This window comes from Leopardus geoffroyi, chromosome B1 (assembly GCF_018350155.1).
Source record: "Leopardus geoffroyi isolate Oge1 chromosome B1, O.geoffroyi_Oge1_pat1.0, whole genome shotgun sequence".
NCBI lineage: Eukaryota > Metazoa > Chordata > Mammalia > Carnivora > Felidae > Leopardus > Leopardus geoffroyi.
Genome location: NC_059327.1, coordinates 120,031,222 through 120,058,072, shown reverse-complemented (window position 1 = coordinate 120,058,072; position 26,851 = coordinate 120,031,222). Strand labels below are relative to the sequence as shown.

The window sequence follows — 26,851 nt, the reverse complement described above, 5'->3', positions numbered from 1 at the left end:
AAAAAAAATGTACCCTCTAAGAATTCAAACACATAAGGACAGGATCACCTCCATATATTATTTAAAAAAATAGCCTTGGTCTGTGATTTAACTGTCTAGGTTTTCTATTACTCTAAGCCCTTGAGACACATAATCTCTTCCTCAAAACAGAGCCTCCTATTTAAATTCATACTTAAGAATTTATTCAGGACGAATGGGCCTAGAATGATTTGGGAAATAAGAATTGGTAGCATCTTAGAATGTCAGAGTTGAGTGAGACATCAGAGATCATCTGTCTGAATTCTGCCTTTATCAGCAATGAAATAAAGGCTCAGGAGGAGAAAACCATTTCCCCATGTCACACATATTATTAGCATTAAGACAAAACTATGCCCCTTTCACTGTGCCAAATTGGTTAACATTCTGGCATACAGGATGTTGTTTTTGTTTTTTGTTTTTCAATTTCTGTATATTTACAACAGACTCTCATCTTATTCACCACAAATCTTGTACAAAAATATGTACTTTCATATAGAACGCTGAGTGACCCATGACCCAATGTTCAATTCTCACGATACCATGGATTGTGTATTTACCTCTTATAAATAAAGGTTTGCGTGAGTGAACATGGTAAACAAAAAACGTGTAAAGCTTTTCAGAACAAAGGCTTTACTGGTAAATTTAGAATGTTTTAGCTAATATTAACTGTAAAAAAAGAAAGGTTCACGAATTCTTGTCCTTAAACTAACAGAGTATGTTTCCTTGTGATGCATGTTTGAGTCAGTGATCGTTTTGATGGACTAGCTCTTTCTTCAAGAAATGAGTTAATGTAGGCCTTTTTCCAAGATGACCTCATATTCAAAAACACCTCCTATCTTCCACAGCAATGAGAAAATGGTGTGTTTGGCAAAGTGCTAATTGCTAAGTGAGTCTCTGTAAGGAACTGAGGCTTGTCTGTAGGTGGTAGGAAGGGACCAGTTGAAATGGGTGCAGCTGGAGGTGACTTAAAAGGGAATTGCAAAGGAGATTATCCAGGTAGAAAGGGCCTTTGTACTGTGGGGTGTGACATACACCCTGCTTTTAAAAAGTTCTGTTATCAGCACTTTGATAACCATCCTGCTCAGACACCCTACTCCCCTTCCAATCTTCCCTCAGATCCCTGGCTCTCCCAACTGTAAGCCCTGATGAAATCTCAACAATAAATAAATATGCTCTTTATAATTCTCAGACTAGAAGCTCAGAGAGAGTGTAACATTTACGATAGTTCACAAATGCCAGGCATCTGTTGTCAGCAGAACAACATAGAGGATGTAGCAATTAATGCCAAAACTGGAAAAACGAATTCCATGCCCAAGTACTCTGTAGCTCTAAAATTCAGCAGAATTGTTAAAACTGATCAATTAATGTACTTTTTATTTGGAGAATTTGTTGTCTGAATCTATCCTTGGATTCAGATTATTTTCCATATTAATGATGCCATACTACAGCTCCTTTGTCTTAGACAGTTTTAGTTATTATCTTCACAATATTGGCTAAAAAAATCACAAAGACTCTGCCTGTTATTAAAATTTCAAAAGTGTTTCATTTTTGCAAGACTTTTTACAACTAGCCAATGGGAAAAAAATCAAGCATCACTTGTAAAAATGTTTCTAATATCCTAAAATATATTCACACACCATATATCCATCATTATATTTAAGGAAAAATATAAACCACAAACCCAGAACTTGCCATTAAGTTATACTTAGCATGTTTTCCAAATCCTAACAAGGCAGAAAATTGGTTTTCAACCAGAAATGTTATTATATGTGTATAATTTTTCTTAAACACATCATGCTTTGAAAATATATTTGCTTTTCCTCTTTGAAAGAGGATAGTAGAGCCGAATAGTCTTTCTCTTGACAACAGCTGGCAAACGATATATGCTTAAAAAATGTTTTTTGGTGTGGTATGAATTTTGGTGTGGATTAAATGCAGGTATGACCTTGAGAATAGATTGGCTTAAAGAATATTAAAACCGAGGCACCTGGGTGTCTCAGTTGGTTAAGCACCAACTTCCGCTTATGTCATGATCTCACGGTTCATGGGTTCGAGCCCTGCATCCAGCTCTGTGCTGACAGCTCAGAGCCTGGAACCTGCTTCAGATTCTGTGTCTCCCTCTCTCTCTGTGCCCCACCCCCACTCGCACTCTGTGTGTGTCTCTCTCTCAAAAATAAACATTAAAAATTTTTAAAAAAAGATAAGGATATAAAACAACACCTGGGATGCATCTTCCAACCAGAGTGGTCAAGCACTGTCCAGCTGGACCACTCCCACTGTCACTTGCCTCAGCTCCATTGTCCCAGGAAATCCTGATGACCTGCCAATAAGAACGAGAGACACAGTGTGCTGGAAATGCTCAAAGGTTCCTTTGAATCCCCTCCCTCCAGCTCCTTCTTTATCTTTAAAGGGAAGTAGTTATGGAAGAGAAGAGACAGCAGTGCTATGGAGAACCAAGCAATAGATTGCAGTTAAAGGCTTGAGGCTCTAAATCACATTTCTACTAACAACAGTTCTGGGATTATTGTAAAATTACTTAGCCCTTTTACGAGTTAGTAAAACTTCCCCTTCCCTCATCTTTAAACATATGAGGTTGGTGTAAATTTCCAAGTCCTCTTGCAGTTCCCAGACCCTGTAATTCAGACTCCCCATAAAAAATAAATGGAACGAACCCTGGGATGTTCAATTTTCTAAAGTCAAGTTGTAAAGGGTATAGGCTTTTTCACTAACAAATGCCAGAGTTATACGGAACTTTGTGGGTGCTCAATAAATATTAAACAATCAATTTTATCTTTCTCTGCAAAATGAGGTGAGTAATGCTGACTTGTCTCACGGAATTTCGTGTGAGAAATAATAAACGAGAACAAAGCACTTTTCAGATAATGAAGTAATTCGAATAAGCCGCTTTAATATCTGAGGTCTAGCTAGGTGATGCAAGAATAAAGTGTCTTTTTTTATTATTACATCTGTGAGATACAGCAGTCTTTTCATCTGTTTAAGAAGAAACAGTCATTATCCTTGCTTATCACCAAAAGTCAGCATGAGTAATTTCTGTGCAAATGGGATTTCTCATGTGATTTTAACATTTATCATTTTTAGCACACCGCACCTTTTATCTTTACCTGATATCAAAATGGAATCATGTCTTGATTTTAGTAGTTTAACGAGGTGTTCCATCAGCATTGCACTATTCTGCCTAAAGAAAATGCTTTCTGAAATGACTGATAAGCTGCACAAATGAGAAAATTGTAAATTTAATAATCCTCCTACTCAAAATAATACAATCCAAGAATTGCTGTTAAGGAAAATGATGTATCGTGTTCTGGTTTCCTGGAGAATTCCACGCTCTGCTCTTTTTTATGTTTGTGTTCTATAAATATTATGTGCTATTTTTTTTTACAGTGTTTCAACAAAAGACAGCCAGAAGACAATCTGATGGCAACAGGTTCCACGGTCCTAAAAGACAAGGTATTCACATGAGCTTCAGTTTATTTAATAATCTCTAAGTAAGATCTAAAGAAGCCTTATGAATATTGAATAAAGTCTCCGAGGATAGAAGTAAATAATTGTAAAACAAACAATAGTAATAATAACTGTGTGCCTGATGAGTTTTACTCTTAAATTAGTGTCTTGCCCAAATATAATTTTGCCATAATAAGATTAATACAAGAAAATTATTGCAATTTATACAGGCAAGAAACAGCCTTGTGAGAATGTTTGTGGCGATGTTGATGATGTTAGCAGGGCTCTAGGAAGGTCAAGTAGGACAAATCCTCTAACATGCATGGAGACCATGCTCTTATAGGCCTTTAGAGAGAGTAGCCTCTGAAACGTAAATTGGGGGCAGTGGCGGACAGATGATTGATTCCGCAATGAAGGGAACCAGCGTGGGATGTCTGTACTCTGCACTGAACTCCATTCAAAGACTGTGCCCTTTTCTCACTATTCTCTTGCCTTCAGCACTTGATCCAGCATTTTGGAGAACACGTACTTGTCATGCAGAAAAGAGCTGAATACTGAAGCTATAGAGACATCACACACAGTGGAAAAATTTTCCTCTTGCTCTACAAAGAGGCAGCTGCCTCCGGTTTACCCTGACATCTGTGGTTCCTATTGAAAAGAGAAACTCTAGTGGGTTATTTATTGTGATCCTCCCCCCGCCCCCCGATAATAAGGGCTTGGTTAAAGTTCAAAAGTGAGAAATGTAAAAGGTGACAGATGTAGGGGGCTGGCTCTGATCACCAATGAGCACGTGCTGATGCTTTTACCCTCTGTCCAACCATTTTTCTCTAAACCTTTTCAGATATTTTCTTATTATACCATGAAATCCCAGGATAGTTAAAGACTAATCACTAATTCAGTAATAAGCACTTTTGATGAGCTAGTATGTCCCATGGACTGGATGGTCATAAATATCCGAAAATAACGTCAGTCCAAACAGCATTGCCTTGAAATTGCTACCAGTGAATTATTGAGAGAGACATTAAAATAAAATCAAGAGGTTATCTCACAGCAGCCACTAAACACCCCCCTAGCCAGTTTCCTTTTGTGCCATCATAGAGATGGCTAGGCACTGACTGCACCAACTTCTAACACCACCAAGCTGGTAAACACACCACCTTGGAGTGTCTGGGTGGCTCAGTCGGTTAAGTGTGTTGTTACCTCTGCTCAGGTCATGATCTCATGGCTCATGAGTTCAGGCTCCGCATTGGGCTCTGGGCTGTCAGCACAGAGCCCATTTCAGATCCTCTGGCTCCCTCTGTCTCTGCCCCCTCTCCCCCATGTCTCAAAACTAAATAAACATTAAAAATAAATAAACATTAAAATTTAATAAACTTTAATAAACTTTAAACATTTAATAAACATTAAAAAAAAAATACACAACCTCAGTGGACCTGCTTCTAAGACAGCCATGGATTGTCTTCCAAACAAAGGTGTGTCCTTAAATGAGAGATCTTCATCCATCACTTCAAGTGGCATTTCCAATGGCAGCAAGGTTGTACTTAGATCATTCTCCCAATTAAGTACATGATGCTTGAATGCAGCACATAATAAAGCAGAATTTCTGGTCCTCCCTGAGCCCATAGATATACTGCTTACAAATTTATATGCCCAAAAAAAAACCCTCTATTTGACACTTTCCATTTCTAGTGATTCACTAATATGAGGGAAAAGATTATTCTTTTTAAGTTTACCATTATCCTTCCACTGGACCTTTATACCTGTCTCAAGAAATAAGTGCAGAACTCCATACGAGATCATTGTACAAGGAGAATCAAACAGTTCCTGCAGGATTAACAAAGTAGAGATTATTCCTATCAGGACTTCCCCACATACCTCACAGCATTTGGGAAAGAATAAAGAGAAAGGGTGCTTTGAGCTCTTTAGGAGAATATTTCCCTGAAGCATTTTTAAATAAAGTATTCAATTTTCATTATTCCAAATGCTGTTGGAATGAAGAGGGAAACGTGAAGAAGAGATGAAGGAAGAGATGAAGGAAGCTGACAAATAGCAAAAATAATAAAAGATCCTTGGAATTCTTGCCGGTTGTCCTCTGGCTTTCCCCCAGAGAGCAGCCTAAGGAAAAGCTGTAGTGTCCATGAAGCCTAAAAGAGACCAATCATTCTTCTATCGTATGAACAGAAAACTAGTCTCTTCTGTACCAGAAAAAAAGGGGACAGTGAAAGGAAACAAGAACCTAATTGTAAAATATTTTATTGGATCAAATTCTGCCCATCTCTTGTTACCTAATTGGTTTCATCAAGGTCAACAATCGCTAGATTTTTTTAAATGATTTTAGGGCGAGGATGCTGAAATTTTAATCAAATTTGGTATGAATTTTTTCTCTCTAGATATTTAAATCCAACTTATTGATAATATTTGAGATTAGTCACCTGAGACCAGTTTCCCTAGATCCCTCCAACCGAAGACATCAGTAATTCTGCAGAACAGAAAAGAATATTGTTCTATTGCAAGGAGAAGAGGAACATTAAACCTCATAGAATGTTGGAAAACCTCCCTGATTACTGCAGTCTTCAGGGAAATCAGAATCTAGTAGGAGAAGAGATAATTAAGAATAATTGGGAAGATTTTAAAATTAAAGAATTAAGTACCCCAAAGGGTTTACTCTGTCCAACCATTTTTCTCTAAACCGTTTCAGATATTTATGACCATCCAAGCCATGGGACATACTAGGTGATCAAAACTGCTTATTAGTGAATTAGTGACTACTCTTTAACTATCCTGGGATTTCATGGTATAATAAGAAGAGCAGTACCTGCTTCGCCAAACAGAACAAAACAAAACAAAAAACAAAAGGCCCTTTTCTGAAATGTTTGTCAGAATCAAGATTTTCTAAAGGGACTAAACAGGTTCTCTAAGGAAGGATAAAGAAATTATTTAATTCTTTCACTATATGCTGGAAGAAAAAGGGATTACAAGAGCCAACTATTTTCCCTCTGAAATTATAAGTGTTTCAGATGCCCTACATTCAAGACTGCCAAGGGATTGCCAGGAAGTTACATTATTGCTAAGTCAAGGAATTTTCCTGAGGAACAGAAAAAATTAATTGGCACCATTTCCATGGAAACTTAACAGATTTCTTCAACTCAATTTTCACATCCTGAAAAAATATAAGGAAAATGGTGAGGATTTTGGATCACAGATAAAAGTTTCCATCAAAATACAGTCTTAAAATCCATATTCCTGAGTTGGTTTTGAAATTAGAAAAATGCCAGAGTGGTATCACAGAATATGCTGCTAGCACATTCCCCCTCTCTCAAAACTGAACTTCTCAGAGTGGTCAAGGGTTTATTCAGAGAGGCACCTGGGTGGCTCATTAGTTTAAGCTCAGCTTAGGTCAACTTCAGCTCAGGTCATGATCTCACGGTTCGTGGGTTCGAGCCCTGTGTTGAGCTCTGTGCTGACAGCTCAGAGCCTGGAGCCTGCTTCAGATTCTGTGTCTCCCTCTCTCTCTGCCCCTCTCCTGCTCTTACTCTGTCTCTCTCTCTCTCTCTCTCAAAAATGAATAAACATTTTAAAAAATTAAAAAAAAAAAAAAAAACATTGCAAGCCAGAGAACTGAATTTTGTCAGTGGGTTTGAAGTTGATCAGAGTTTTGAAGGCTGCATCATGTTAATGACACTCATAGAGGACTGATTGATAACCCTTACTTTCAATTTATTAAATCTATACTAGGGGAAGTTTCCTTCCCAGTGACTGGAATGCTTGGATTCATTAGGCCCCTACCAAAGAATAAAGTTTCTATGAAATAGTATTAGTAATTAGAAGACCACTAGGGAACGCGATCAAGTCAAAGAGGGCTGGAGGAATGTAAAGGCTGCTTCTTCAAAGACATGGAAATATCTGGTTAATTTTCCCGGCCTTAAAAATCATATAATAGTCTAGGATGCTCACATTTCCCAGACCTGTTACACCTTTTCTTTTCCCTCTGTTATGTCTTTTTCTTGGACTATGACAAGGGGCCTTTTCCATCCTCACCAGAATCATCCGCATATCATTAGTGTAGTCTTACCTCAAATATGATACGTAGCAGCTAATGAGGTTTAGCACTCCTAACATTCTGAACTGCCTTCCTGTGACTGTGGGTCACATACACAGATCTCCTCAGTCACACAGTTAAATAATGAATCTCATCAAGAGTGTGCTATTGCTGTCACTCTGGGAAGGCAAACCATTTCTTTGGAAGATGGGGTCAGATGGGAGGTAGGGGGAACATGTCCATGCTAACTACCTGCCTATTTTCAGTGACTCCCAACCCTTGATGAGCCTAAGAATCATTTGTGGAGCTTCTAAAATTTGGTTGCCTAAGTCCTACCTTAGACATGGCTAAAAATGGAACACATGAGAATAGTAATGAGCAATAATCTTAAAACCAACATGCCAAAGAGAAAATATAACCAAAAGAAACTTTTCTGAAGGCCACGTTGTGGTAAAATTTGGCCACTAAGTGTGTTATATTTCAGAAATCATCCGCACAATATAATTTTAATTTTTGCCATGTTTAAACCATGCTTAAATTCAAGTTTCAGGTAAAAACTCCAACCACTCCCTAGTATATTCCTGTATCATTTGCTACAAGACGACTTTTACTGTTACCATTTATTATCATGCTTTCCATGTTTTCTTATATTTGAGACACATCCCTGTAGACTCATAATTCTATAAAAAGTGAAAAAATAAAAGGTATATCAAGAGAATCATGTCAATAAAAACATGAAGGAAAGCATATTTATTTTTCATAATGAAAACTATTCACATGTGTTTAATACTCAGGCACTAAATCTTCTCTGCTCAGTAACTATCTGCCTAGCCCCTGGTATATAGTCTCTGTCTGCCCACTGATTCTTCAATACAGACTGAAAAGTCATTATTGGCTGGCCTTTTCAGGGAGTGTGAATGCTCATGGGAAAGATACAGTCAGGGAACACATCTTGTTTGTGTTCTCCAAATGCCCAGTGCTGAAACAGTCTGATAAGTGTGAAATACCCAAACTTTCTGTAAGTAGGAGACCTGGAGAAATGGTGATATTGCCCTTAACAAGGGGGAAACGAGAATGCTGGTCTCTCAGGAATTTTCATCAGGCTGTTTTTGCTAGCATTGAACATATTAAAAAGGAAAGACAGAGGATTATCAAAATGTGGTCATTTGTACTCCATAAAAGAATAATGTCCTCAGTTATCTTTTTTAGTATAACTTACATTTCGATTTTCATAAAAATTTTGTTGTTGTTGTTGAAGTCAGACCTGGAAATACTTGTGTAATAGCTGAGTTCTTGCCTGCTTTTGGTGATGTGTCAATAGCCCACAGTAAAGAGTGAGGAGGAGGGATTTCATGTTACACTTTGCATCCTGAGACCACCAAATAAAGCTCTGTGATGGAAGGATGGCATGGGCAAGAAGAATTCTTATGGTAATTGATGCCGGGAGTTAGTTGCTTACAGACCTATCAGTACACAGCGCCAGGAATTATGTTTCACCTGTGTGTGACAAAGCTGCCCTAACAAATGCGCTAAACCCTGGGATCCTGAGTTGTGAACTGCAGTTACCAATGTCCTCTGCAACCTAGAGCAGAGAACAAAATCTGAGTGAACACAAGGAATAGAAGCAAAGGATAAATAAACACTAATCTCCTGGTGAACATGATTCTATAGATATGTTCTCTTTCAAGAAGGACTGAGGAAGAGAACAAATAATATGAGAACTTCAAAAACCACTCCAAGGAAAAGGCAAGATAATTTATTCATGGAAGACTCAGGATAATTATACTTCTGTAAGTGATTTGTTTCATTAGTAAGATTGTCATATATCTTCTCACAAAGCACCATGCCATCAAAACGTAGATAATGGGAAATACACACACACACACACACACACACACACACACAGAACATTTCAACTCACAATTTGTAATTCTTTTAATCTGAAGTTTTTACAAATATTTTAACTGTGTAGAAAATTGCTTTAAGGTAGTAACTGTAAAGAAGTATGGATTATTTTGAATTTTCATTTATTAAATTTAAGCTAAACTATTCAACTTTCAGGTTCAGTACCTGACACCTGTCAAAGAATTTTTCAGAAAAGTATGAACTCACACACAAATTGAAAATACAGAGGAGAAACAGCAGTAGAAAGTCTGGAATGAAGGCCAGGCTAAGACGAAAGCAAACAATATGAGAGACATTTTAGGTGAGAGGGCAGGATGATATGAAATATATGACATGCAGAAAAGGGATCTAGTGACAAAAGGAAGTATGGTAAAAATAAAATAAGCTTAGAAGCTAAAATTTCAGCAGCAAGTTAAAATCCACATTGGTCACAACAAAAAGACCTGATGGTGGATAAAAATCAAGTTATTGAAGTTGAGAACATAATTGGAGAAGGGTTTGTTCTCAATACATAGATAGACTAGAAACAATCAGAAGAAATGGAGAAGAGAGATCCAACTCACGTATAATAGATTTGTGTTTGTTTTAAATAGAATACAGAATGCAATCAATGACATAGCTAAACAAAGCTTTATAGAACAGGGATGTGGGGCTCAATATAGGTTAACTGTGACCCAGAAAACAATAAGGAAACTTAAAAGCACCCTCACAAATCTTTTTAATTATAAAGATGAAGAAACAATCCTAATGTATTGAGAAGATATGTTAACTTAGATTTTCTATTTAAAAAGAATCAAAATCAGGGGTGCCTGGGTGGCTCAGTCAGATGAGCGTCCAACTTCGGCCCAGGTCATGATCTCATGGTTGACTAGTTTGGGCCCAGCATCAGACTCTGTGCTGACAGCTCAGAGCCTGGAGCCTGCTTCGGATTCTGTGTCTCCCTCTCTCTCTGCCACTCCTCCCACTCATGCTCTGTCTCTCTCTGTCTCAAAAATAAATATAAACATTAAAAAAAACTTTTTTAAATCAAAATCAGTTTTAAAAAAACAGAGAATCTGTGTAACAAAAATATGAGATAACGGATTACACAGTTTATTAGGAAAATATTGCAGCTTAGGAAGTTTATCTTTAGTGTGGTATTTCATTCCTGTAAGGAGAAAACAAATGCAGCTTTTGGATAACCAAGGTTTTAGAAGAATTAGAATGTCTATGTCATGAAAGTATTACCCAAAATATATTATGAATAAATTAGAGACTAAGAAAAATAAAAAGCTTAAAGAGAACTTATGGTATTAAAGAATTTGTGGTGAATAATGAATTCAATAAAACATGGAATTGCATTTAAATAATTATTGTAGGGTTGCCTGGGTGGCTCAGTCAGGTGAGCATCTGACTTCGGCTCAGGTCATGATCTCACTGTTCATGAGTTCGAGGCCCTCATCAGGCTCTCTGCTTTCAGCGCAGAACCGCTTGGGATCCTCTGTTTCCCTCACTCTCTGCTCCTCCCCCACTCTCTCTCACACACGTGCTCTCTCTCTCTCTCTCTCTCAAAAATAAATAAAAATTTAAATAATTCCTGTAAATATACTTAAAAAATGTGAATGTAAAATGTTGGTGGTAAAAAATATGTAATGCAACAAATCATAACCTGAATTCGATGCTCAAATAATATAAAATGGTCTAGGAACTAGAAGAAAATACAAAACTAAAATCATGCCCTTTCCTTCATGACTTAGTAACCAAAAATATATAAGATAAATTATATCTCTGAAATTTATTTTAAAAGAAAATATGTACTTTCCAAATCACTTAATATTACATGTGTGTGTATAGATATATGTGTATATATACAGATATAGATGATAGATAGATAGATAGATAGATAGATAGATATACACACATATGTATATGTAGTCTTTGTAACAAAAGTCAGAAACTAGTATTTTTAGTATGTGGAAAATTATTAAGAGGAAACACAGGGGTAAGAGGAATTCTGGCTAAGTTGGCCTAACAGGGCTCTTGCTGAAGGCAGGGCAACGTGATCAGATATCACCTACGGGGCGATGGAAGGTCAAGGAACCCAATCAGATACTGAAGGTAATCAGATATCAAGGGTGGGGGACTCTGACTAAACAAACTTAGCAGATTCTTATGAAAATTGAGCAATAGGAAGACAGACAGGCAAGTACAAAAGGTGAAGCCTCATTGGAAAGAGGTCTCAGAGGAGCCTAACTCAAGTTAAGTCAAGGGAGGAGCTCTGTCAATATGCAGCCCTAATTTCAAGAGATGTGGATACTTTGCTTGGAACTTACAAATAATTCAACACTCCAGGTCTCTCCTAATTTACCCATGTGCCCAGAGTTAATTTACTTGCCAGTTCCCTAGCTGTAGAACAAAAAATAACTTCAGATTTAAATCTTGGTCGCCGGGTGTCTCAGTTTCATTACCGACAGATTCTTTCCAATTACTCACAAAATAATATGGCAAGATGGTACAGTATGGTATGGCATTGGTATAGTGTATCTGCCATGGCTTGGAATGGTATGTATTCCATGGGAAAGCCTATTAGCAGAATGGGAGAGAGTTTCTTACTGCAAAAACCATATCATGTATCATCGTAGAAAGCTGGAAGTTAAGAATCACAGAAATTCCAGAAAAAAGTAATCTCTGATACCATCACAATAGAACAACTTGTGTCATCCTAAGATAATTTCCTTCCATGCTTTATCTTATGAAAAACATTTATATCATTAACATTTTACTGTATATACAAATTAATATCCTGCTTTTGTACTTATTGTGATATGATAAGCACTTTCTATATTGCCACATGATCTTTTTAATTATTGTTATTATTTTAATGATTACTTAGTATTTGTTAAGTAAATATTTCATACTTTAAATTCTTTGTTGTTGGGCAATCAAGTTGTTTCCTTTCAGATTTTCAGTAAAAAAATGTTCTTCTAGCCAGTCACTCAGTAATAGAAATAATGTTAATGAAAAGCTCAATTTACTCTCTTACCTAATCTGAAGATTCATACACTCACCAGAACAGTGTTATTTGATGTTTATATGAGTGATATTTGATTAAATAGAAAATCTTGTAAAGAGAAACTGATCCAAGAGGAACTAAAACTCTAGAAACTGTAGTTTATCTTGAGGTTTTTACACTAAGAGACCAAAAGTCTGCAATATGTACAGTTAGCAATCTGGCAAACACGTTTCAACAAAAATTACATTAACCTCATACTAACTTTTCTGAAGATAAACTAATAATAAATATAAAATGGAGGAGGAAAGAAAAAACCTTCCATCCCCCATAAAACAGTGATCTAAGTGCATTAAAGCAATTTTGCACACCCTACTAAAAATTACAGGTTGCACGTTTTGGTTTAACTAGTCTGCCCTTGGGAAGAAAGATGATTTAAGTGCCTAAATCATTTTGTTTTGCAACTTGTCATAGCTAATGGCGGTGGGGGGTGGGAGTGGGAAGGGGGAGGGTAGTAAGTAAAAGCTAAAGTATGTAAACTTGGTCTAATTATAAACAGCTCACTTCCAGAACTTCATCTGTCTAGAACTGATACTCTTAACTTTCATTCTTTTGTTCTCACTGCACAACCACACAAGACTGAACTCTGTCCCTGCAAAAGTCATCTTACTTATATTTTAGTAGTGAAAATTTGAAAGGTGAAGGGTAATTGAAATGAATATTGTTTGTTGTTGTTGTTTATTTTTTATTTATTTTTGATAGAGACAGAGCACAAGTAGGGGAGGAACAGAGAGAGAGTGAGATACAGAATCTGAAGTAGGCTCCAGGCTCCAAGCTGTCAGCACAGAGCCCGATGTGGGGCTCGAACACACAAACCGCGAGATCATGACCTGAGCGCAAGTCGGACGCTTAACCAACTGAGCCACCCAGGCGCCCTGAAATGAATATTGTTAAGACGATTCAGTAGTTTTTGAATTTAGCTATTCCTGCACATATAGCAAAACAAGCTGGTACAGTTTTCCAGGAAGACTTTCCTTGAGATAACTTCAACAAAAGAGAAAATCCAGCTGCATGGGTTACTTGAGATAAAAATGCATTCACAGTCAAAGGGATGACAGGAGTGAGGTGCTAGTTAAATGTCTTAGCTATTAAATGATGGCTCTAAACGCCCGTACTCTGGCAGGAATCGCACATAGAATTCGTTTGCAAACTGTACCTTATGAATTGGAGTGGATTGCAGAGGCCTATCAAAAGCAAATGGTATAAGAAGCAAGATCTCAATTGTTATCTGTGCTTTTGGCTACTGAACCAGTGAGCCCTCTGGCTGACTTGTGCTTCTCCAATTCTCCTGGGATTTCATGCTCCGTCATCCCTGAAGGAAAAGAGTTAGAGTGTAGAATCTGTTGACATCTTGTCAGTTCTGGGGGAAGAGGACTTCTGAAAGAAAAGACAGCCAAGAAAGCCCCCCGTAGGAATCAAAATGATTGGCCGTGGAGCAGTTTTATGTGTATGCGAATCTTTTCAGAAAGGAACCGTCTCTGTGCCCCCATTTCAAGATTTCCTGCTAGAATCCTTCTCAAAACTGAGGATGCTACTAAAGGTCATTCCAGGACAACCCCAAGGTTCAAGTCCCCTTGAAATACTTAAAACCTGCTCTCAAGTACTTGAAAAGTCTGTTTTCCAGACTAACCAATCCAAACACTATCACCAAATCCTTAGTACTATAGGATTTGAATGCCCTTCCATTTCTAAGTCCTTGTCTGTCTGGTCTAGTGACAGTCTAGTTAACCTATTTCTTTCTTGAAGATGGGCTCCGGGGAATGAGTGATTCTTCAGGGACAGTTCACCAGTACACAGCTAGATTGTCTATTCTCTCCTAGACTCTGTGAACATATTTCGATTTGATAGTGCATGAGACATAGACTGCTAAGGAGTTACCCGGTCCTTCTTGAGACAATACAAGAAATAGGTCGGACTTATTAGAAATGTATAAATAAGAAGGTACAAGCTCAACTAAGTTCTGCAGACATGCAGATAACACAAGTGTGATGCCATCCAGTGACCATAAAGAGGGATAAGGATTGGGATAGTCTGGAGAGCACATAGCATCCTTAAAGGCATGTAGCTTCTCTTATGTCTTTAAACATCATGTGGGACAAATAAAGCACTGACTTCACCCATGGTCTGTGGCTCAGGCTGATGTATGGTGTGGCATTAGCAGCCACACATGGAAAGTTGGACCACCCAATGTTCTGATTGTTCTGAGCAAAATAAACTCTTTTGGAAAGAAAGCAGTTCATTACAAAATGAGCAGCAATTGCCTATTTTAAATCTTTCAGGAATAAAGTCGCAAATGTTCCTAAAACTTTATAACACTTGGATGTTGGTTGAGATCTCTTTTCCAAAAGCTAGAGATTATATTTATTCCACATTTATTCCACAAATATTTATGATTGATAATAATGCTAATATTTATTTAGCTTACCATTTGACAGGCACTATGCTAAGAACTTTGTGCACATTATTAAAAATAATCCTCACTAGGGTGTCTGGGCAGCTCAGTCAGTCAAGCATCTGGCTCCTGATTCCGGCTCAGGTCATGATCTCACTGTTTGTGAGTTCAAGCCCCATGTCAGGTTCTGTGCTGACAGCACAGAGCCTGATTGGGATTCTCTCTTTCCCTCCCTTTCTCTGTCTTCCCCTCCCCCACCCTCTCTATTTCTCAAAATAAATAAATAACCTTAAAAAAATAATCCTCACAAAAAGAAAGTGAAATTGGTACTGCCCACAGCTAGTAAAATGCAGAACTCTGCTACTCTTCTTTCTCTACCTGTCCCTTTTTCTGTTTCCTAGTGATGACACGCATTCTTTTTACCATAACCCTAGGTAACAGACACAACAATCCTTCGAAATGCATTAAAAATTTTGTACTGATTTATGCAGTGACTGCTTGTAGACTGGCAGGAATAAGAAACTCGACTGATTTGTTTTTAGAGTGTTTTTCCCCCCAATTGACATATATAGTCTTCTTGTTAAAACATCTTCCCCTCATATTGTAGACAGAGCTCGGCTGGAGAGTCAGGCCTTTTCCACTGTGAACTGCCTTGCTGCTGGGCAGGAAGAGCTCATCCTTCTTCAAGAGAAAGTCAAGAATGGGAAACTATCTGTGGATGAAGCCCTAGAGAAATTTAAGCATTGGCAGATGGGAAAGACTGAACTGGAAATGATTCAGCAGGTAATAATGACCTCAATCCTTTCTGGAACATTCACCTCACTGGCAGCGCCTGTCTGTAAAGGCATAGTCTTTTTACAAGAAACACAGGTAACTATTTGTTTGATTTTAACTACCCACAAAAAAAAATGTTTTCAAACTACCAATTAAATGGCTGCAAACATCCAGATTTCATGTTTACAAACCATTGGTGAACTCAATGCTGGGACCCACTATATCAGAGCTAACACCTAATCACCTTATTAGGCTGTTTTTGGTATAGTGAATATTTTATGAATCTCATTGCTGATATTAAGGTGAAGCATCTTTACAGTAACATGTGCTCAACATTCTGAAGAGTGTGTTACGTGGACCAGACTTAAAGGGAAGAAGAAAATGATTTAAATCATGTCAGGCAATATTCCTCAACAAAATATAACAAGTTTTCTCTCCTCTTCCCCTTAACCTTTGGGGGGGGGGGGGGAAAGCCCATATAAAGTCAGGATTTATAGAGATATGCTGCCAAGCATATTAACTTCAGATAAGCTTGTCTTCTATAAATAGAATGTATATCTTGAGAGGGTATTAGAGTAGGTGGTTCTGAGATGAGACTGAAAACAAAATATACCATATACATCCCATGACATTCCTCGGTGAGGGGTATGAGGACTGTATTCTCTTTTATCCCACAGGCTTTCCTACTCCTTAAATAGTCCAACAGTTTTTCCTTCTCATCACAGAAAACCCCAGTGCCATAGAAACCAGTTCTCAGGAACTGTTTGACAAAACACATTTAATTAGCTAGTTTAGGCCGAAGTACAAATAATCATTAATAGCTTAATATGCTACCTTTCCCAAGGGATCATTTTTGTTGAAAAACAATGCGTAGGAAAACATTTTTAAAGAACAGCAAAATGAATCCCAATGATGAAACTCCAAACAAATGTGGCATCTAGGCAGAAGGTAGTTTAGGCAAGGGACTTTCCCAGCTCATCTGAGATCACTTCTTCTCAGAAGCCACCTATCTCGAAGGGCAGCTCTGGTTGTGTGGGTGGTGGCTGCACCTGGGCTTGTTTCACCAAACAGATGCGAAAACATGCTGATTGTGCAGTTCTGCAACTGATCTTAGTTCATGATCAGAATGACAGTGCTGCTTCTCAGTCTGGGCCAATGCCATCGCCGTCAAACAGCTCTCTTAGCCTGAAACAGATAAAATGTGCCTTAGTGCCAACCTACACACCCACTCTCCTAGCCTTGTTAGCTTGCAAGTTCTGCTGAAAATAAGCCCGTTGTACTTCACCCTCCTCAGATCATAATAAAGCTTACAATTTAGAGGAATCCAACTGAAATACCTTCTTGAAAATTATCTCACTAGTAGTTTTATGAAAGGCTTGGTTGTTTTTAATTTGTGTGTGTGTTTATATTTAATATTCTTTTAGAAAGAAGTTAAGGCGGTCTGTTAACTACTTTTAGACTGATCTGACTTATCCACTATATAGGGAGAATGGGATAATGAATATAGTTACTGTTTACGCAAAACAAAACAAAATTTAACCTGTAAAGCCAAGGAACAAGCACTCAGCCTGCTTTCCATAAAAGCCAAAAGTTCAGTAACTTTGACTGAATACTGTTTAGTGAATCAGTCCTTTTCTTTTTTTTATGTTTCCAGCTTTAATGAGATATCATTGGATAAACTTAAGGTGTACCGCCTTGTCGATTTCACACACTTACATATTGCAAAATGATTACCACCGGAGTGTTACCTAACATCTCCATCATATCAAAAAATTATCATTTCTTCTTTTGGGTGAGAACATTGAATATCTACCCTCTTATCAACTTCAAGTACCTAATACAGTATTGTTTAGTATAATCACTGTGTTGTGCATTGAATCGCCAGAACTTATTTATCTTACAACTGGAAGTATCTACCTTTTAATCAACCTCTTTCCCTCCACTTCCTGGTCACTGGTAACCACCACTTTACTCACTGAGTGCAGCTTTTTTAGCTTCTGCATATAAACAGTATCATACCATGTTTTTCTTTCTCTCTCTGACTTTTTTTACCTAGCATAATGCCCTCAGGGTCTATTCATGTTGCAAATTGCAGAATTTCCTTCTTTTTCATGGCTTATGTATGTAATCACATCTTCTTTGTCCATTCATCCATCGACAGAAGCTTAGGTTGTTTCTGTATCTTGTCTACTGCGAATAATCCTGCAGTGAACATGAGGGTGCAGTTATGTCTTCAATATCCTATTTTCATTTTCTTCAGATATACACCGAGGAGCAGAATTACTGGATCATATGTAGCTCTATTTTTAATTTTTTAAGAAACCTACATACTGTTTTCCATAGTGGCTGCACCAATTTACATTCCCACCAACAACGAACGAGGTTTCCCTTTTCTCCACATCCTGCCAACACTTGTTATCGCTTGTCTTTTTGATGATAACCATTCTAACAGGTGTCAGGTGATAATACCTCAATGTGGTTTTCGTTTGCATTTTCCTATTGATTAGTGATACTGAACACCTTCTCATATACCTGTTGACCATTTGTATGTCATTTTTGAAAAATGCTTTGTTTAGTCCCTCTGCTCATTTTTTTTTCTCTGACCATTTGTTAACTAGATTATTTGATTTTTGCTACTAAGTTATTTGGGGCGGGGGGGGGGGTTATTTATTTATTTATTTTAATTTTTAACATTTTTTTTTTATTTTTGAGAGACAGAGACAGAGAAAGAGCAGGGGAGGGACAGAGACAGGAGGCACAGAATCCAAAGCGGGCTCTTGCCTCCAAGCTATCAGCACAGAGCCTGCCACGGGGCTCAAACCCATGAACCGTTAAGACCGTGACCTGAGCCGAAGTCAGACACTTAACAGCCTGAGTCACACAGGTGCCTCACTATTGAGTTATTTGAATTCTTAATGTATTTTGGATATTAACCCCTTATCAGATATATGATTTGCAAATATTTTCTCCCATTCTGTAGGTAGTCTTTTCATTTTCTTGATCATTTCTTTTGCTGTATAGACACTTTTCAGGTTGATGTAGTCCTACTTGCCCAATTTTGCTTCTTTTGCTTGTGTTTTGGGGTGTCATATCCAAAAAACTATTGCCAAGACCAATTGCAAGGAGTTTTTTTCCCTATGTTTTCTTAGTCCTTAACATAAGGGGCTGGACAACAGTCGGAATAACAGAAAAATAGATGTTCTCCTCATTTTCCCAATATACATACACACTCATTTTCACACACTTTTCTTTAAAAAAAATTATTTATTTTTGGGAGAGTGCAAGCGGGGGTAGGGATCCAAAGCGGGCTCTGCGCTGACAGCAGCAAGCCCGGTGGGGCTTGAAATCACAAACCTCGAGATCACGTCAGATGCTCAACCGACTGAGCCACCCAGGTGCCCCTTCACACACTTTTAAATATTACTCCTGTAGCTTGCAAAAACATTCATTTGTACGCTGAACATAAATCTGTCAGGGGTAACTGTAATGTTATGTCATTATTATTGATAGAGGTATTATCCTAAGAAAATAAGAGGAAAAGTGGCACAACCATAGAGTTAATAATAGAAGAGTTTCTAGAATAATTAAGACCCATGTAGAACCCCTGGAGTTGAAGGGGACCTGGGTGAGAAGGTTAAAACTGCCTTTTACTTTCCTCACTCCTGTTATAACCAGTGAATGCCTAAAGAAGAATATTTACTCCACTTATAGAAGAAGATCTTTAAGGCAATGAAAATAACTCTCTTTTTAGGAAGCATGGTTTCTAGGTTTCAAAGGAAACCCTTAGGAGAAAGGGCTATTCTTAGATTCTCTTCTAAAAGGAGATTTTTTTTAATGTTGTTTTACATTTCAGATAAAATGATAATAAATGTTCAACCTAGAATGTTTTGGAAAGCAAGGAAAGATCACAGACGAGCTAAGAAAGGGAATCCAGTTATGTCTCATTTGCTTCCAAGTGCCTGGTCCTTAAGAGAAATATGTAAGAAAGGTTGTGCCCCACAGAGGCTAGAGATGGGCTCAGGCAGTAGCAAATCACCATTGTGTCATTTGCTTTTGCACACAGCATAGCCAATGTCGCGCCCTCTGGTGTTAGATTGGGAAAGTGGCTCCCATAAGAATTGGGCTTTGGGTCCCGGGGCTGACTCTACCACTTAACAACTCTGTGATTTGGAAAAGTTACTTAACCTCTCCGAATCTCAGCTTCTATTTATATGTAAACTGAGATGATGGCATATATACTTCATGAAGTTGTGAAAATTAAGTAACATAACGCATTTAAAGTATCCAAGATGGCTGATCGGGATGCTGTGAGTACCAAATTAGTGCAACATAGTCATGATGGTTCTGGTAACGGTAGTTGATGTTTTTCATCTTCATCTATGACAAACTTGTGACTCTTCACTTCTATTTTCTGGTCATTCCCTCATCAAGGAAAAACTACGCCAGCTACGAGATTGCATCATTGGGAAAAGGCCAGAAGAAGAAAATGTCTCTGGTAAGTAAGCTTTGTCTGTTATTCAAAAACGATGGAGTGGAGTCAACCAGGCCTGAAGTCAAATCTGCACGCCATCACTTCCCAGCTGCAGGACTGGAGAGCGTCTTAATGCCTGGTACCCAGGTTCCTGTCTGCAAAACAGGAGTGATTATAGATATATCTGGAAGGGGTTGTGTAAGTTAACACGTAGAACATTTTTCACCTTCATTGACCCAGAATGAACCTTCCATAAATGCTAGTTTCTTTCCTTTGATTTCTATGAAAATTGCAAATAATTCCATTCCAGTTTACATACGTATATATATATATATGTGTGTGTGTATACACACACACACACACACACATTATACAGATTACTGAATTATTAAGGAGTCATACTTTTTTAATAAGGTTGAACATTCTCAATATAGTCAGTTCACACAATTGTGCACATGTGGATCATTTTAAATTGTAAATCTCAGGTTGCTTTCCCCTGCAGCTAGCATGCTTCTTGGCAATGCAGATTCCCCTTGCTAATAATTTACAGTCACTCTCACGGGAGGGGAAAAAACACTCGTTTTAATGCTAACACAAACCAAACATTATTAAGGTGGTAAATCTTCTCCAAAGATAAATATCACATTCCAAAATTGAAAATAAATTATGTTGTGACTAGGAGACCACTCCTTCCCCAAGTCCTTACCCCTGCACAGATAATTAAAAACTAACAACCACTAGCAAAGCTTGAAATTTCTTTAGCTAGTGCTTCATGTTGAAACTTACCAGAAAAAAATTATTTTCATATTATTAAATTGTTTTCTACTCTTTCCTAGAAAATTCTTTAAGCTATCTTATAAATGGTTTCTAAAAACAGAAATACACGTTCTAAAATAATTAAGCTTATAAACACAGGGCTAATTTACAGATAACTGAGATCTACAGATCTCTGTTGTAATGTGGAAAAAGGTTAAAATTTTAACAATATAAAAAATTATATAGTAAAAAATAAGTATACATATTTTGACTAAGGAATATTAAGTAGTAGTAGCAGCAGCTAATATTTGACTATCTACCATACATTGAGTATTATCTTTTTAATTTCTTATAGTAACCCTTTGAGGTAGACATTATTACCAATCTATAAATAGGGAAACTGAGACTGTAAGAAACTAAGAAGCCCAGGGTGCCTGGGTGGCTCAGTCATTAAGCATCTGACTTCAAATCAGGTCATGATCTCACAGTTCATGAGTTCGAGTACTACATCAGGTGAGCACCAGCAATGTTTTGGGAGAACACAAGCCCCACTTTCTCTCTCTCTCTCTCTCTCTCTCTCTCTCTCTCTCTCTCTCTCCCTCTCTCATTCCCTCTCTCCCTCTTAGGATTCTCTCTTCCTGCCTCTCACTCACTTGTGCCCTCTCTGAAAAAAGAAAGAAAGAAAGAAAGAAAGAAAGAAAGAAAGAAAGAAAGAAAGAAAGAAAGAAAGACTAAAAAGCCCCAAAATGCACAGATTAGAAACTACAGCCTAATTCTTTTTTAATCCAAAGTCAATGCTTTTAAACACTGGTGTCTTAATTAGGAATCAGCTAGTTCCCCTTCTAACCAAAATGGGATAAGTAGTACCAGACAAACCCTCCCACCATACACAGCACTAATGCTAGGCAAAAATATGAGGCAGTTGATTTCAGGGAGTAGGCAGTTAGCAGTCTAAGACTGTAATTCTAGTGACAAAATTTACGCGGTCGTACAAAGCAAGGCAATCCTGTTGAAACGAGGAGACATGAGCAGAATCCAGGGCAACCAAAGCTTCTGGAATGTCTGTGTGGGTCACTGAAGAGGAGGTAACTCTAGAGAAGTAGCTTCAGAGGGAGTGAGGGACTCCACAAGTCTGCGGCCAAGAGATGAGCAAGACCACTCATGCATACAAGATAACAGCTTCTGGACACTGAAAGCAGAACAGAGACACTAGAGTTTGAGCAGAACCAGGGAAAAGCCAGACTGGGGATGTTGGAGATTTTGCCCCGCCAGAGTGGAAAAATCTCCCTAACAACTGTTAAAACACCTGGTATCCTGCTGTGACATCCAAGAGATATAATGGTTAAAGACCATGACTTAGAGTGAGATCTCCTCTAGACCTGCACTAACAAACCTAAGACCAAACCCCTACAAGATACACATGGAAGGTAGTTTGTAGGCTCAGGCCCACTGCAGGCTTTAGAAAACACCTTGGGCTGTCTATAGGACAACACTGAAAACAGCATAAAACCAGGCCCATACAAGTTCCTGCCAATAATCAAACTGCCTGCTAAAATAAGAACGTACACTTCTTACTTATTAAAGGAATATTACAGAATCCAGGATATACAGCTGATTGTCTATAATTTCCAGTATTCAGTGTTTCCTAAAAATACTTTTCCTTAAAAAAAAAAAAAGAAGACATACAAAGATTAAGAAAATGTTATTCATAGAAAAAGAAAGCTCTCAATAAAAACTGAAATGGTCTTATTGTTGATCTTAACAAACAAAGACTTCGAAGCAACTCTTATAAACATAGTTAAATTAATAAAAAAAAATATGTTGTTAAGGAGTGAATAGGGAATCTATTGACATTTACAGGACATGACGTGGAAAAAAATTAGAGTACATGTTTGTTTAAGGTGTACATGGAAGGTATACCAAAATAGAATATATGTTGGGCTATTTTAAAAGTTTCAATAAGTTTCAAAACATTTGAAATCTTCAGAGTATGTTCTCTGAACAATTTCAGTCTTTTGAAATCTTATATTCTCTTACTACAACAAAAAGAAATTAGAATTTAAGAAATTAAAAATACCTCTCAAAATAGTTAGGAATTAAGTACATTTCAAAATAACCCATAGGTCAAATAAAAAATCACAAGAAAATATTTCAACCTGAATGAATTATGAAAATACAACATATCAAAATGTGTGGAATGTAGCTAAAATAGTACTTAGAGGTAAATTTATGGCTATAAATATAACAGTAGAAAAGAAGAAAAGCTGAAGATCAGTGACATGGGTTTCCACTTCAGGAAACTGGAAAGTGGAAAGCAGAGGTAAGAGGAAAAACTGTAAAGCTCAGATCAAAAATCAATAAAAAATGAAGGAGTTGAACGATAGAAAAAAATTAACAAAACCAAAAATTAGTTATTTGAAAACATAACTAAAATTGATAAAACTGTGACAAAAATGAACTGGAAAAAAGGGAAAGCGAGGGTAACCATATTGGGAAAGAGAAATGAGGCTATCACAACAGATCCTACAGACATTAAAAAGATACTAATGAAATATAATTAACTTTTTATTTTTTTTAATTTTTTTAATTTTTTTTTAATGTTTATTTATTTTTGAGACAGAGAGAGACAAAGCATGAACAGGGTAGGGGCAGAGAGAGAGGGAGACACAGAATCTGAAACAGGCTCCAGGCTCTGAGCGGTCAGCACAGAGCCCGACGCAGGGCTCGAACTCACGGACCGTGAGATCATGACCTGAGCCGAAGTCGGACGCTTAACCGACCAAGCCACCCAGGCACCCCTAATTAACTTTTTAAATGCCAATACATATAACAACTTAGGCAAAAAGAACAAATTAATTAAAAAACAACACTTACAAAACTAAAAAGAATTACACTTCTCTGAACATATCTTTCAGAACGTACTTTCAGAACTTTGTTAATATTTTACATATTCAACAAAAATGAGTCTGGAAAGGGGGCAAAATGGAATAAGAGCAGAAGAAAATGAACCTACACATATTCCAAATAAAAAACATCCACACTGAAAGGAGACAGAAGAAAAACTAACATAAATATAGAAAATAGTATATTCCAAGGATAAAAATAAAAGAAAAAAATCAATACATAAAAATGTATTCTGTGCTCTAATAAGTAGGCTTATTTCTCTATAGGAGTATAGGGTAGCAATTTCAAAACTGCCAGTTGTATATTCTAAGACTGAGTAAATAAATGTACTATGGATAGTAAGAATCAGATTTCCTATTATCAAAGAGAGGGGTAACTACTAAAGAAAGAAAGAAGGTTGGAATGAATTCTATGCTTCTAAATTGGAATTGGAGGTAAAAATAACTCCTGGTTATGAATAGATATATTACAAATAGATATAGAAATATAGTTGTATATATGAACATATACATTTCTTTAGCCCTATCTGCTGAAAAGGCCTAGAAGCAATGACAGCCCAGCACCAATGAGCACCTGTAGCATCTAGATCCTAGTTTACAAAAGCAAATGGCCAGTAAACATGTGAAAATATGCTCAACACCATTAGTTAGGAAAATGCAAATTAAACTAAATATCAATACATAACAAGTATGATGGCTGGAATTTTTAGATATTGTTACAATAAAGTGATTAAGACATGGAAAAACTGGATATGCATTTCATACATTGTTAATGGAAGTAGAATGTGGTGTAATGACTTTGGAACAGTTAAATGTGCACCTACCTTATGGCCTAGACAAGCCACTCTTAGGTATTTTTCCAAAAAAAAAAAAATTGAAAACATTATGTGTATCCAGACTTATTCACAAAATTTATAGCAGTTTATAATAGCTAAATCATAAACAATCCTAATGTCTGAGGGAAGAAGACATAATTATACTCTAGTATATTCATACAGTGGAATATTACTCAACAATAGAAAGAAATACCTAGTATTACACACAACATCATGAATGAATCTCACAGATGCTATGCTAAATGAAAGATAATGAAACACAAAGGAATACATTGTATAAGATTCCATTAATCTGAAATTATAGATAAAACTAATCTATATCAATAGAAATCAGATCAGGGTCACTAGAGATAATGGTGGAATGAGGATTGATGTTGGAGGCACAAGAGGATTTTCTGTAGAGATGAAATGTTCTCTATCCTAACCGGGTGATGGGTACATGGGTGTATAGATTTGTCAAAAGTCATCAAAAAAAGTAATTTGTACTATATATACTGAATATTGTTAATCTGAAAAAAAGAGTGGAGTAGCTCAGGCAAAAAAACTATCAAAGCATAGTAGCAACACTTTTATTAAAATCATAATACCAGACATCAAAAGGAAAATAGACAAACGTAGTCAGAGACGTGGTTTCACACTTTGTAGTTGGAGATCAGTATTTGTTTAATCAAACTGTGAGATTTCATAGTTATCTCAAAGACAAGAAGTTGTCAAACAATAGAAAAAAGAAAGTTTAAGATAAATATTGAGCAAAACTCAGTAGAATGTGCTTTTTCTGTCTTCTAGATAAACTCACCATTGTGCACCATCCAAATGGTAAGTTTTTGGCATTTACTGAAGAATTTCAGACTACAACAAAGCACATGGTAAATCAGTTTCAGTGTTAATGTAAACCTAAAATAATTAGGCAGGCCAGTGCAAAAACTCATATAGATTTTATATGTATATACAAAACCACTTGACATCCAAAATAAATTTGAGGTGATTCTAGAAGAGCAATGTAGAGGCATTGTTAGACGATACAAGAAGCATGTGCTTTGAACTCTGATTGACCTGGCCCTTCACAACTTACCGTTATGGCCTTTGGGAAATCACTTAAGCTCTTTAGGCCTCAGTTTCCCCATGTAAGAAATCTGCCATGGGGAGTTTCTATAAAGGCAGATGATAATATGTGCAAATGGGAGCTGATGCTTGATAAGCGGGAGTTATTGACAGAGTAAATGGAATTGGAGTAACACTTCAAAGGGTGATTCACGTCAGTGTGGTAAGTAGGAATGTATGCAGAAGGTTGGCAAGATCAAGAAGAGCCAAAGGCCAACTGGGGAGCTCTGACTAATCTAGAAGCAATTGTCTACATTCTGAACCAGAGCAGTGACTGTGGGAATGGAGAAGAGCAATAGAACTGAGCCACGTGGCTGACGGGTGGAAACTGGAAAGCCTGTGGCAGGAGGAGCTGTGGCCAATGGGGAGTAGTAGGAACAAGTTTTCGTAAGATGGCATACCTTGTGATTGACTGATCGTGGTCAATGGAGAAAAACAAAAAAGAAGGCATCATTTAGTGAGGGTTGTTATTCAAAGGTGTTGGATTGTTTCTGAGCTGAAGCAACTCCTCTCTGTGTCCTGTAGTCAACTATCTGGGCAGGAGAAATTAATAGCATCCTTGCCAAGGGTGCCTTTTCAATATTCCCTTTTTATCTCTTCAGCAGCTTCTCCTTACCCAATATATGCTACTCATAGCATATATTATTTTTTTAAAGTACCGAATAAATGAATCATTAAATATGTGAACAGCTGAAGAAATAGTAACAGAGTTTATATTTCTAGGTAACGAGAGTGCCCGCAATGAAAATATGTTATATAACACACCCTTCCGCAATAAGGTAGGTTGTATTTATGTTAATTTCTATAAAATGCAAAAAAAAATAACTTCTTTGTTGAGAAAGAATATGAGCCTTCTATCCTGACTATGCTTTGAAACATTTCAACAAATATGAATAAAATAGGTTACATAAGCGTTTGTGTGCAAATTACTGTATGAACAGTAATTTAAAAGAATTAACTATTTAGAAAAAAGCAAAGAAGGAACTCAAAGGAAAAAGGCACCAAGGCCAAAGTATGGCTGAATTCAACATGTACAGACCAAATAAATCTTAGAGGAATCATGGATACATCTTTTTTAGCAATAGTAATATGGTAAGTCTATTTGAACCACAATGTATACAGTCCTTAAAGTCTAGCTGTAGGAA

At 37.1% G+C, this 26,851-nt stretch overlaps 1 protein-coding gene across 1 annotated transcript in view; it reads left to right on the top strand.

The window, feature by feature from the left end:
* The window catches only part of BANK1 (B cell scaffold protein with ankyrin repeats 1), a 311,973-nt gene that overhangs the window by 283,191 nt on the left and 1,931 nt on the right, over positions 1 to 26,851 (top strand). The window contains exons 11-15 of the mRNA XM_045471780.1: positions 3,421 to 3,486; positions 15,473 to 15,648; positions 20,071 to 20,134; positions 25,392 to 25,421; positions 26,430 to 26,485. Coding sequence (XP_045327736.1) covers positions 3,421 to 3,486; positions 15,473 to 15,648; positions 20,071 to 20,134; positions 25,392 to 25,421; positions 26,430 to 26,485 — 392 coding nt within the window. The remainder of the gene's footprint in view (positions 1 to 3,420; positions 3,487 to 15,472; positions 15,649 to 20,070; positions 20,135 to 25,391; positions 25,422 to 26,429; positions 26,486 to 26,851) is intronic.